At 44.9% G+C, this 13,720-nt stretch overlaps 1 protein-coding gene across 4 annotated transcripts in view; it reads left to right on the top strand.

Annotated features, from left to right (window-relative positions):
• Window positions 1–13,720, top strand: part of SLC6A1 (solute carrier family 6 member 1) — a 528,744-nt gene that overhangs the window by 149,736 nt on the left and 365,288 nt on the right. For all 4 annotated transcript variants that reach the window (XM_069206662.1, XM_069206663.1, XM_069206664.1 and 1 more), the window contains one exon: window positions 7,506–7,615. In XM_069206662.1, the coding sequence (XP_069062763.1) occupies window positions 7,506–7,615 (110 nt within the window). The remainder of the gene's footprint in view (window positions 1–7,505; window positions 7,616–13,720) is intronic.

Here is a 13,720-nt window from a genome sequence, read left to right as displayed (position 1 = left end):
AAATCTAATAACGCCAGAGCTCTGATTATTCGGTCAGCACTCCTAGCCTGCAAAAAACAAAGCACAATAGGTCCTAAAAAGGGGAAGTATAATCCTTGACTTCCACGGCGATAGTTATACATGAACCCACGTTAATTAGGTTACATTGAAAACAAATTTATTAGCAAAAAACTCTTATGCAAATTAGATACTCGATTTGGTTTAAAATAGTATGCAAGTAGCACGTGCTCCTACAAGGTGTGACAGCGCAGTGCAAGTGATCAAGCGAAAAATGAGTGCACAAGTGCTATACAAGATACAAATATATACACATGACTGTTAGCCACATCAAGTTGCAAACAACACCCACGGAAGTGAGTGTTGAAATCCTCTATCAAATATTTTTAAAAAAAACAGTCCACTATAAAAATTGTCGATGTTTCGACCCAGATGATAACTCAGACAAGGGTCATCATCAGTACGGAGGAATTTACAGGAGACACCTGAGAACAAAACAACCATCTATCAATCATTGTATCCAAAACCAAATCAACCTTGTTACATACATGAGTCTAAACGACATTATGCACTGCTTATAGTGACTTACCAACCAACGTAAGTAGCCACACTTTTAATAGATCCATATGGCAGGTGTATATCTGCTAGCACAATGGCGTAGTAAGATTGAACCAGCAAAAGGGAAAACAAATGTCTGTTCCCAGTCGTTCAATCGTACAGGCTCATCGGGCTGGGGAAAGATAAAATAAAAGTATCTGAGCAAAAATTCCTTATCACTAAGGAAAACCTTAATTACAAATTACACAAAGGGCTGTTGAGTTACACTTCACGGTACGTGGGGTACAAACATTTTCTGTTTTGTCAAAACCTATTACAAATATATGTATTCAAAAATCCAAGAAATTATTTACACAACCATCTGATAAGGACCTATAATGAAGAAGCCTTTACAAGTAAATTAAGTCCTTGATAACTTCCGAAAGGTCAAGTGTGCCCGCTTCACCTTGACCATAGCGTAATCAAGTTAGAGCCCAGAAAAGTGAGCTGTCACAAGACAATGTCAGCCAGCTCGCTTGAAAAAGTAAATAACCCCAAGGGCTGTGCGCTCACATGAGATGTGCCATCAATTAACTATAGCCAGTGGAAAGTAACTTTCTAACAAAGAGCTTACCTCTAGCGGGATGAATCTTTTCAGTGAAGCTGGTCGTATCAACATACACTGACGGCTCGGGCCTCACTCGCACAGAGTTACACCTCCTGGCCTGTTTGCTTCAAGGGCTGAAAGGCACAAGTTTTTTCTAGTTACTCTATTTCAATGACGCCATGTGCACCATGACGTGCACACAAATGAAGACTGTCAGAAATGGGGTCTTTGGTTGGCAGTCAGGTTACCCCCTGTCCAAGCAAGGACCCTCACTCTAGTCAGGGTAAGTCACACACAATCCAAATTATCCTGTGCCCACCCTCTGGTAGCTTGGCACTGAGCAGTCAGGCTTAACTTAGAAGGAAATGTGTAAAGTATTTGTGCAATAAATCATACAATACCACAATATAACACCACAAAAATACACCACACAGTGTTTAGAAAAATATATAATATTTATCTGGATAAATGCAGGTCAAAACTATTAAAGATGAAATAAGCAAATGTAGGGATATCACTGAAAGTGATATCAAGTGTCTTAGAGTTAAAATATTACAGTAAAAGCAATAAAAAGTGTCTTAAGGTCTCCTAGAAACAAGTGTCTCTTGCAGGGCAAAGTACCTGGTTTGCGTTGAAAAATCATTTTAAGGGACCACAGAGGAGGAGGTGCATGGAAAATGGTGAGTGGGCTTGCGGAGCAAAGTCTTAGGGGCTGTGTTGATTCTGGTAGGCCATGCTTGGAATTCTCTTCCGCACGGCAAGCGCTGCGTCAATTCCTCTCAGGAAGTCGGGCATCGTCGTTCTGAGTCAGCTTGCATCGATCCAATAGGGCCGTGCTTCAAAGTTCATGTCGCTGGCGCTGCATCGATCGTCTGTCGCGAAGTCAGGTTGCATTGTTCTGGACTCGGCGTGCAGTGAATTTTTCACCGCGAGTAGGCTGTGCATCGTTCTTGGCAGGCAGTGCATCAAATATTCACTGCACGGGGATTTGAGCTGCAGGAGAGAAGTCTTTTTTGTCCTGAGATTTCAGGGAACAGGAGGCAAGCTCTATCCAAGCCCTTGGAGAGCACTTCTGCAGCAAGGCAAGAGAGCAGCAAGACAGCAGGGCATGAGCAAGGCAATCCTCTTCATAAAGAAGTCAGGTGAGTCCTTTAGGCAGCCAGGCAGTTCTTCTTGTCAGGGTGCAGGTTCTGGTTCAGGTTTCTTCTCCCGGAAGTGTCTGAGGTGGTAGGGCAGAGGCCCTGTTTTTATACCCAATGTGCCTTTGAAGCGGGGGAGACTTCAAAGAGTGGCTTAGAAGGGCACCAGGTCCCTTTTCAGTTCAATCCTGTCTGCCAGGGTCCCAGTAGGGGGTGTGGCAGTCCTTTGTGTGAGAGCAGGGCCTCTATCCTCCCAGCCCAGGAAGACCTATTCAAAATGCAGATATATGCAAGTGAGGCTGAGTATCCTGTATTTGAGGTGGGTCTGAGTGAATGCTCAAGGAGCTGTCAACTAAACCCAGCTAGTTGTGGATTGTAAGGCACAGAAAGATTTAAGTCAGAGAAATGCTCACTTTCTGAAAGTGGCATTTCTATAATAGTAATATTAAATCCAACTTCACCAGTCAGCAGGATTTTGTATTACCATTCTGGTCCTACTAAATATGACCTTCCTACTCCTTTCAGATCAGCATCTACCACTCAAACAAGGTATGAGGGCAGCCCCAATGTTAGCCTATGAAGGGAGCAGGCCTCACAGTAGTGTCAAAACGAATTTAGGGGTTTTACACTACCAGGACATGTAAACTACACAGGTACATGTCCTGCCTTTTACCTACACATCACTCTGCCCTAGGGGTCACCTAGGGCACACCTTAGGGATGACTTATATGTAGAAAAAGGGGAGTTTTAGGCTTGGCAAGTACTTTTAAATGTCAAGTCGAAATGGGCAGTGAAACTGCACACACAGGCCTTGCAATGGCAGGCCTGAGGCAAGGTTAAGGGGCTACTGAAATGGTTGGCACAATCAGTGCTGCAGGCCCATAGTAGCTTATAATTTACACGACCTGGGCACGTATAGTGCACTCTACTAGGGACTTATAAGTAAATTAAATAGCCCAATTGGGTGTGATCCAATGTTATCATGTTTAAAGGGAGAGAGCATATGCACTTTAGCACTGGTTAGCAGTGGTAAAGTGCTCAGAGTCTAAAAACAGCAAAAACAGTATCTCAGAAGTGGAGGGAGGCAGGCAAAAAGTTAGGGGTGACCACCCTAAGGCTGTCAGGTCTAACAAAGACCAATACAATAAACTTAGCATAGGGGTTACAATCACTCCGTTAAAATGGCTTTACATGCAAAATAACATGCATAAGAAAGGAGGCCTATAACAAGAGTAGATGATTAAACATGAGCACCCAAAAAAGCGACTAGAGTAGGACACAGTCTGCAAGGGCAATTGATAAATCATAAAATGAGTACCTTTGAGATTACACCAGAAAATCACCATAATAAACCACATAAATATGTGGGAAAATGATAAAAAAGAAAACGGTACAATTTCGCCAAGGTGCAACAAGCAACGTGTCATCTGAAGGGTTTACACACAATGGGTGCAACAAAATATTGTTTATGAGATGGTCACTGCTGCACCAACCTAGGCTCTCACAGATGCAGTTCCTTGAAAACAGAGCCCTTGGACACCCCGTGTAACTCCTGCATTGTCCGAGGATTGGAATGTTAGAGGAAAGCTGCTTGCCTCCATTCCTCTACAGTGTTGACCCAGGATACTATACTGGGCTGAGACCACCCTCCATGTTCATGCCCTCTTCACACACAATGCCAATAGAGATACTGACAATTTAAAAAGGTGTCATGAAGAATATAGATACACTGAGCAAAAAGAGGAGATGTATTAAAAACAATCACACTCATGATGAGAGCATGGTCATCAGGAGTCTCAGGAGCTACACTGAGGTATTAATCAAATCTGCAGATAGAGGGGGTGGAATAGTCTTTAAAGATGAAACTGACTATAAGAACGAGATACTAAACCAATTCAGTGACAATACTTGCTACAAAAATATCACGAAGGACCCTACGGGTGAACTCAGAATCTTGATAGCCAATATGACTCAAAAGGGTTTGGACCTGGGTTTTCTAAGTGAAAATTTACCTCAATTTCTTAACAGAGAACAGTCAGGGATACCAGTGATATACACTCTGCCCAAGATTCACAAATGATTGGAAGATCCACTTGGAAGACCAATCATATCGGTTTGTGGCTCAATCCTGGAGCCACTCCGTCAGTATCTAGATTTGGTCCTTAAACTATGGGTACTAATAGTCAAACTCATACATCATAGACAGCATGCAATTCATCAACATGATTGAAGATATCCCATTTGACAAAACTACTGACCGTTTGATTACTGTGGACTTACAATCATTGCATAGTAATATTTCTCAGACTGAAGCACTCGATGCAATCAGTGACATTACTGATGCAAAAGAACAGCACATACATGTCCCCAGTTCGTTCATAGTTCAGCTAATGAAGATTGCCATGACCAGAAACTATTTCCACTTAATTGTTTTCACTTTCAAACAAAGGGAGTGGCTATGGGGGCACGCTTTGTGCTGGATCTGGCAAATCTCTTTGTGGCCAAATATAAAGACACAAGATTTTCACACCAGAGAATCCTTTTAAGGAGAACATATGCAAAAGGCATCCTACACAGGCAATGTGGAGTGGTCCACTGTATGACCTTGTCTCATTTCATGCTTGGCTCAATACTAGGTCTCCATATATTCAATTCACAGTGGATCTCAGTTATGATAGCATACCGTTTTTGGATCTTAATGTCACCATAGACCAAGGAAAGGTTTTTGTATCACTTTCCACGCAATCTACAGAGAGGAACTCCCGATTGCACTATACCAGCAGCCACCCAAGGATTTTGAGGCACAGTGTGCCTTTGGTCAATTCCTGCGTATCCCTACAAAGTATACCAAAAGAGTAGATTTTTTCAAAGAATCCAACATCCTCATTAAAAATTAATCATCAGAGGATACCCATGATGGTAAGTAACACAGGCAAGAAAAAGGGCCTGGTACAATCATGGAGAACATCAGTTAGAATCTTAATCTAAGAAGGATAGCCTGGACCATATGTTAATGTGACAAACATCAGACCAGGCATTAATGAAATTAGGAAGATCATAAAATAACACTGGGGGTTAGTAAAATATCACATGATCAATAAGGAAGAACCACTAGTCTCCTTTAAATGGGGTAGAAATATTAAAGATGCCCTTGTGAAGGCTCCCTTACCACAGCCACCTAGAAATACTCTCAGTACCTTGTGGGGACTCCCTGCAATGGCTTTAGAGGCCCTCACCTAATAGGTTTCCGACTTCCATAGAACTTCACTGGAAACAGTCTGAAATCTAGGGGCTATGACTCTCATTTAAGAGACTGAGGCCCTAATTCTAACCTTGGCGGACGGCGGAGGCCGTCCGCCAAGGTACCGCCGTCAGAACACCGCACCGCGGTCGAAAGACCGCTGCGGTGATTCTGACATTTGCCCTGGGCTGGCGGGCGGCCGCCAAAAGGCCGCCCGCCAGCCCAGGGCAAATCAACCTTCCCACTAGGATGCCGGCTCAGAATTGAGCCGGCGGAGTGGGAAGGTGCGACGGGTGCAGTTGCACCCGTCGCGTATTTCAGTGTCTGCTAGGCAGACACTGAAATACTTTGTGGGGCCCTCTTACGGGGGCCCCTGCAGTGCCCATGCCATTGGCATGGGCACAGCAGGGGCCCCCAGGGGCCCCGCGGCACCCCCTACCGCCATCCTGTTCCTGGCGGGCGAACCGCCAGGAACAGGATGGCGGTAGGGGGTGTCAGAATCCCCATGGCGGCGCAGCAAGCTGCGCCGCCATGGGGGATTCTAAGGGCAGCAGTAAACCGGCGGGAGACCGCCGGTTTACCCTTTCTGGCCGCGGCTGAACCGCCGCGGTCAGAAAACCCTGCGGGGCAACGCCGTCCTGTTGGCGGTGCTCCCGCCGACCCTGGCCCCGGCGGTCTTAGACCGCCGGGGTCAGAATGACCCCCTGAATCATTGACCGGGACAACCTGCTTGGTGTATTCATCTACATTCTATTGCTGTTGGCATGAAATCACACCTTGGTCCCAGTCAAAGTGAACAGTGCCTGATTGTAGCTTTACTTTTTCTTGGCACTTTTCCCTAACACTTTAAAAAATGCATACCTCTGGTTCCTCTTATTAAATTTTGCTTGTGTTGGTGTAATGTACATATTTAATTTTTGCTCTGTCATTAGATACTAGTTGTTAGATTTTTTGGGGGGGTTGTGTTTTGACTTTTTAATTGTTTGGTGCAGCTAGACACTTTACACACGTTTGCTTAAGTTAAGCCTGTCTGTTCTGCAACATAGCTACCAGAGGCTGAGCCCAGGTATATTTGTTAAACTTGATTTTAGACTTGTTACTTGGACAGGACTTAAACCCTCCTCAACTAATAACCCATTTTTTAGAAATGTGTGTTTTAAACCTCAGTTTATACGGTTGCAATGCCTATTTTACAAGCCTCTGTGAGTCACAAGAGAAAGAGGCGTCATAAGGAATGTTTAACCCCTTGTGACTCTAAAGGGAGTGCACAAATGCTATGCAAACACTCCTGCAGTTGCAAAGCTTTGACTTATTACTGAGTGGTGAGAACAATTAGTAACTATTCATAAAATATGAACTTCAGACATTTTGCTGCCTGCATATGGAGGTTGCTGGAATCAATATGTTCTCTCATTATGCATTGTTAAACCGTCACTTAAGGAGAGGAGGCTGCAATTATGTTACATTGCAAATACAAATGTTGATAATGATACTTATTGTGCAGAATGAGATGAAGATCTGATTCTGCCTTATGTTTTTAAGAGCAATATCAAGGACAGTTGCACTGGCAAACAGCAAACCAAGCGCCTGCATTTAAGTGTTTTCATTCTATAAAGAGCTATAATTTAACCCAATATTCCTAAAAGTGCATGATTTTAGACAACACAGCCCGGAAACAGAAACAGGTAAACCCATCTCACTGTTTCCAAGCTCTGTCATCTGATAAACTCGGATTAACATCAGGTTATTAAAACGCACTTTAGACAGTGCAAGCATAAAAAAACAGGTGCTTTGCTCTGAGTCAGCGCAGCTGTTCATGATCTTGCCCATGCTAAAAATGCATCCTTACAAGAAAAACAGTTTGTTCCAGCATCACAGTCGTGCATCACGGCCAAAGACCTGCTTTTTCGCAGTGCTGCAATATGCAAAGTTAGTATAGTATGGATGATATTAATACAATGATGTGCGATTTTGCTTTTTTCAGAATCTCCCTTGGAAACACTGTGGAAACTCATGGAACACAGAACTATGCTTCTCCAATTACAGCATGGCTAACACCACGAACATGACGAGCGCTGTTGTAGAGTTTTGGGAGTAAGCGCCATTTAGTGATATACACATCATTATTTAAATGTTCATGTTATTCCTTTAACATTTTGTTTTGGTCACATTACTTGGCGGTGTATTAGTATTCTAAAGAACGGGCTTGTGGAAACAAAAACAGCTCTGGCAAAAATGCTCAAACCAGCCCTGCTCCCTTCTTGTCCTCCCTCTAACTCTCTTTTGAAGCCATTCCCTTTTTCTCCTTCTCCTTCTCTCCTCTTGCTCTCCTCTCACTTTCCAATCTCTTTCTTACCAGTTACTCTTAGTGCTTAATTTGTGAAAAAGAGTGCTGGGCAGTGCTTAATTTGTAAATAAAAACGTGCCGGTGGCCAAAGCCCTCCTCTTAAACACACGGCGGCTGTAATTAAATGTGGGAACACGGAATACTGAGGCTGTGTATTCCTGAAGCCATCTCGGACCGCTTTAATCCACTCAAGCCACTCGCTGCCCCTTCAGCTCACTCTTGCAGTTTACTACTTTCTTCCTTTGTGAAACGTTTTCATTTTTCCCTTCCTCTGTCTTTCCCATGTGCGTCTTTTGCTCGCAGCAAATGCTTTAGCCAGAAGAATAAGCTCCGGCTCTCAAAAACAAGTGCCGGTGCTCAGCACCGGAAACAACAAGCACAAATTAAGCACTGGTGCTGGGGCCTGGAGTTCTGTCCAGAAGCCAGCAGTCTGTGCAATTAAACGCTGGTGCACTCAATAGGAAAGTTGGTAGTCTTTAATCCACTACCAGACACTCCCTGCTAATTATTCTCACTTTTGCAGCTTCATGCTTTATCCTTTTGTGATGGTTCTGCTGTCTTTGTTTTCCTCTTTCCAAACTGTGTGTTTTTCCCTCTCTCACACCTGTTAATTATCTGATATGGAAAAATAAGTGCTGATCTCGAAAATAAGTGCAGGTAGCCCCCACCACCAACTGCAGTCTCAAATTAAGCACTGGCTCCTTTCTCACTTTCTTTCTCCCTCTCTTAAAGCCTCCCTGTACCTATTGCAATCAACCTTGGGGATGTGGGAAATGTGATAAAGACACCAGAAGACTCCTTGGGATTTCAAAACGAGGCTCTAATAGAATGAAATACAGGGTTTAGATAGCTTCGGTGATACTGCATTGCCTGCTTCAAAGTAGCTTAAGGGAAGAAGGGGTTCTGTGATTCAGGCTTTCGCTGATATAGTGGGATTGTAGGCTATTGAGACATATGTGCTTTCTATTCCTGGTTGATCAAGTACAAGGGTACTATGGCTCCAAGATCAATCAATCAATCAAACATTTATAGAGCACGGCAAATCACCTGTGAGGGTCTGAGACGCTGGAGTTGCATGCTGCTGTGTGGAGGAATGATCATTCTAACATTCAGGTCTTTAATTCGCTTTTGAAATGCTGGAGTGACAGTGCCGTCCTGAGGTGCAGGGGGAGGTTGTTTCAGCCTTGGCTGCTATGTGCGAGAAGGCGCTTCCTCCACTCTTGGCTCAACAGATTCGAGGTTATCTGCAAGGGAGAGGGAAGCTGATCATAGTGTGTGGTCGTTTGGTGGAAGTTTAGCCATTTGTTGGCGTATGCTGGTCCTTCATTGTGCAGGGCCTTGTAGGCCTGGGTCAACATCTTGAACTGGCATCTCTTCTGATTCGGGAGCCAGTGTCATTTTTTTAGATGGGTTATGATGTCGGTCCTTCTGGGGAGGTTGAGTACGAGTCTTGACGCTGAGTTCTGTATTGTCTGGAGTCTCTTCAGGAGACATGCTGTGAATCCTTTTTATAGGGTGTTTCCATAGTCTAGCCTGCTGGTAATGAGGCCCTGCATGACAGACCTTCTGGTATCTGCTGGGAGCCACATGAAGATCTTGCGGAGCACGTGAAGGTTGTGGAAGCTGGCAGATGAGTCTGCGTCCACTTGTGTTTTCATGCATAGCTTGCTTTCCAGGATGATGCCTAGGTTGCGGGCATGGTCTGTTGGGGCAGGGGTGTGTGCTGAGCTCTGCGGGCCACCATGTGTCAGTCCATGGTGAGGTGTTGTTCCCAAAGATGAGGACTTCTGCCTTTTTGGTGTTGAGTTTGAGATAGTTGTCTTTCAGCCAATCCGCTACGTTCATCATGCATCTATGAAAATTATCTTTTGTGGTGGAGGGATCTTCAAACAGTGAGAAGATGAGCGGTGTGTTGTCAGTGTAGGACATGATACTGAGTCTGTGTGATCTGATGATGATGACCTGGGGGGTCATGTAGGGGCTGAAGAGGGTTGGGCTGAGGGATGATCCTTGGGGGACTCCACAGGTGATCTTCTTGGGCTCTGAGGTAAATGGTGGGAGACTGATCCTTTGGGTTCTGCTGGTGAGGTATGAGGCAATCCATTTGAGGGCATTTACTTGAATCCCAATGTGGTGGAGTCTGTTGATCAGCATGAGGTAGGAGACAGTGTCAAACGTGGCGGACAGGTCCAGGAGGATGAGGGTTGTTTTTCCTTGGTCTAGACAGGCTCTGATGTCATCTGTGTCTTCAATCAGTGGTTGCTGTAGTTAGCTCGAAATCCAGATTGGGAGGAGACCAGAGGGTTGTAGTCTTCTAGGTTTTGGGGGAATTGCTGGTTGATTGCTTTCTCAAGGACTTTTGCTGGATAGGGGAGCAGAGAGAAGGGCCAGTAGTTCTTCAATTCAGCTGGGCTGGCAGATGTTTTTTTTCAGGAGGAGACTCACTTCAGCTTGCTTCCAGACCTCCAGGAAGGAAGCAGCTGTGATGGAAGTATTCAGAACCTTCCTGAGCTTGTCACCGATTGTCTTGTTTCCGAGATTGAGGGGGCAAGGGTCCATGGGTGCACCCGAGTGTACGGAGTTCATGAAGGAGATAGTGTCTTGCATGGTGAGGAGTTCCCAGTGAGTGAGAAGGTCTTAGGGGTTTGCGTTTGTGCATGTGAGCTGGTTGATGCTGTCTGTGGCAGAGGGGTTGGGGTTGAAAGTTTTCGTAGATAGCTGACGTCTTGTTGTGGAAGAAGTCAGTGAGGTTGTCACACAGTTCCTGGGAGGGAGTAATGTCGTTCTTGGTGGATGCTGGATTGGTGAACTCCTTCACAATGGCAAAGAGTTCTTTGCTGTGGTTTGTGCTGGCTTTGATGTGGTCTGCTAGTGCGTTCTTCCTGGTTTTATTTCAGGAGGTGGTGGTACTGGTTGAGGGCAGTCCTAAAAGTGGTGCAGTCTTCTGTTTTTTTACTGATGTGCCACTTCATTTCAAGTTGTCAGCAGTTGTATTTGGAGGAGTGCAGTTTGTCTGTGGACCAGCTTGCTCCTTTGCTTTGCTCTTTGGCCTTGTCTGTTTTGGCAGGGTTGATGGCGATGGCATCAGCACATTCTGTGATCCACTAGGAGAAGCACTTTGCTACTTGTTCAGGGTCATGTGTAGAGTCTGGGAGTGGAGAGTGCTGTTCAACTGGTCTTCTGATAGCTTGTTCAAGTTTCTTCATGTGGATCTGGAGGGGCACGGCGCCGGGGTATGTGGGTTCAGAGATAGTGAAGTGTACACTGTGGTGGTCGGACCAGGTGAGTGGTGTGGATGTACCTGACGCTGTCGCTGGAGGTGAAGTTGGGGTCGAGTGTGTGTACTACGATGTGGGTAGGGTCAGTAACGAGCTGTTTGAGGCCTATGTTGCTCAGGCTTTACAGGAGGTTGGTGGAGCTGAAGTTGCTGGGGTTGTCAAGGTGGAAGTTGAGGTCCCCAAGGAATATGTAGTGCTAAAAGTCAATTGCTTGTGCAGCGATGGGATGTCGTTACAAAAGCTGGGGCATGGTCCTGGAGGTCTGTAGACAAGAGTGCCTCTGATGGTGCTTTTTCTGTCTGTGTGGAGTTGGAAGTTGAGGTGTTCCTGTACCGGTGTTGGGTTATCAGATATAGGGGGTCGCATGTTCTGGTGGATGAATAGCTTTGTAGGATGTGCAATCTTCTCCTAAAACGTTGGTTCTTGACAAGGCAAAGAGTAAGGGATTGTGCCTCTTGCCTCTTTGATTTTAGAAGTCTATTCATTATGTAGGTGTGAAAGTGCTCCCGAGGTTGCTAGAACTGCAGAGCTCAATTTGTATTCTTTCAACTCAATATTATCAACACAGAAAACAGTCAACCCTGACTGATATTACAAAAATGAGACAAGAACATGCGATAATGAACTCTGTACATTGAACACAAATACAGATAGGTGTGCACCCACACAAGCGCGCAGACAAACACATTCTCTGTCCAAGGAGTATCATGCACTCACACAGACACTCTGCCAGAGGAGTATTAAGCAATATTATTTGTCTAGACAAACCTAATGAATGTACTGTCTTTAATAAATACCCTCAAAAGCTATAGTCCTCCGTATATGATGTAACATATGGGGTATGTGACAAAATTTAAAGTCCCTGAGGCTTAATCACGCCTCTCAGTTTTCACTTCTTTACTCATAGCAACTTTGATATTATATCAGCCTTTAAGTGCATTCATATTGAGAATATACTTGTTTTAGATATCTAGAATGAGAATGAGTACTCATGGATACGAAGCTAAATGAATGCAAAGGTCAGGTTGAATGCCTAGATGAAGGTAATAATGAATGGCAGTATCAGCGGAATGGTGGATGGCTGAATGGATTGAATGAATGAGAGCCTGAGGATGGATGCAATAATAGTTGTATGTTGTGCCCAATGTGCCGGTATAACTCTTTGTACCAGATAGGCCGCTCTTTGTGGATCGGTGTTAGACTTGGCATCATTGGCATGGTCTCCCCTAACTTTTTTCCTCTACTTCCCAGGTTGTTTCTGTGTGCTGGACTCTGTTTTTGATGTTTTGTTTGCTCTGGACACTTTAACACTGCTGACTAGTGCTAAAGTGTAAGAGTTCCCTGTATAAATGATATGTGTACATTGGTTGATCCATGATTGGCACATTGTTTACAAGCAAGTCCCTAGTATAGTAGATTAGAAGTGCCCAGGGCCTGTAAACCAAATGCTACTAGTGGGCCTGCAGCACTGGTTGTGCCACCCACATTAGGAGCCCTGTGAACATGGCTCAGACCTGCCACTGTAGTGTCTATGAGTGCAGTTTTAAACTGCCAATTCGACTTGGCAAGTGTACCCACTTTCCAGGCCTAAACCTTCCCTTTTTATACATGTAAGTCACCCCTAGGGAGGCCCTAGGTAGCCCCATGGGCAGGGTGCAGTGTATGTTATAGGTGGGACATGTAATCATGTGTTTTACATGCCCTCACAGTGAAATACTGCTAAATTCGGTTTTCTCTGTTGCAAGGCCTATCTCTCTCATAGGTTAACATGGGGGCTGCCTTTAAATATTATTAAAGCGCAGATTTCCTTTGGGAGTAGAGAGACATGTGGAGTTTGGGGTCTCAGAACTCACCATTTAAAAATACATCTTTTAGTGAAGTTGTTTTTCAGATTGTGCATTTGAAAATGCCACTTTTAGAAAGTAGGCATTTTAGAAAGTAGGCATTTTCATGCTTAAACGATTCTGTGACTCTTCTTGCTTGTGGATTCCCTGTCTGGGTCAGTTTGACAGTTGGGCTGTTTGAACCTCTCTGCTAGACAGTGACACAAAGAGAGCTGGGGTGTAGCCTGCATATCCTGATGGGCCATCTGGGCTTAGGGGAGGGGAGGAGTGGTCACTTACACCTGAAAGGGCTGTGCCTGCCCTCACGCAATGCACTCTTCAACACCCTGGTGTGTGTCTGGGGCCTAGCCTGGGCAAAGCAGGATCTTGAAAACAACAGAGACTTCTCTAGTATAAGAAGAGCACCCAACCCCTGAAAATCAGATTACTTCTGGAACCAAGAGGAACCTCTGCCAAGGAGAAGATCTGGAATCTGGAGGATGAGTACTGCCCCTTTGCCTGTGACTGTGTTTTCCTTGGTTGGACTGCCGTATCTGCTTCTGCCTGAGAGAAGACAAAGACTGACTTTTGTGTGACTTGAACTGAGCTTGCCTCCTGTTGTTGAAGTCTCAGGGACATCAAAGACTTCTCTCTGCCAGCACCTGGGCTTTCTGCTTGGAGTCCTGCCTGCCAAGTGGTGCCCTAACCTGTCTCTGGGACCTGGAAAGGTGAAGCTGGTAGAAAAGGACAG

This window comes from Pleurodeles waltl, chromosome 9 (assembly GCF_031143425.1).
Source record: "Pleurodeles waltl isolate 20211129_DDA chromosome 9, aPleWal1.hap1.20221129, whole genome shotgun sequence".
Taxonomy (NCBI): Eukaryota; Metazoa; Chordata; class Amphibia; order Caudata; family Salamandridae; genus Pleurodeles; species Pleurodeles waltl.
The sequence above is the reverse complement of the archived record's forward strand: the minus strand, read 5'-3'. Positions and strand labels throughout refer to the sequence as shown.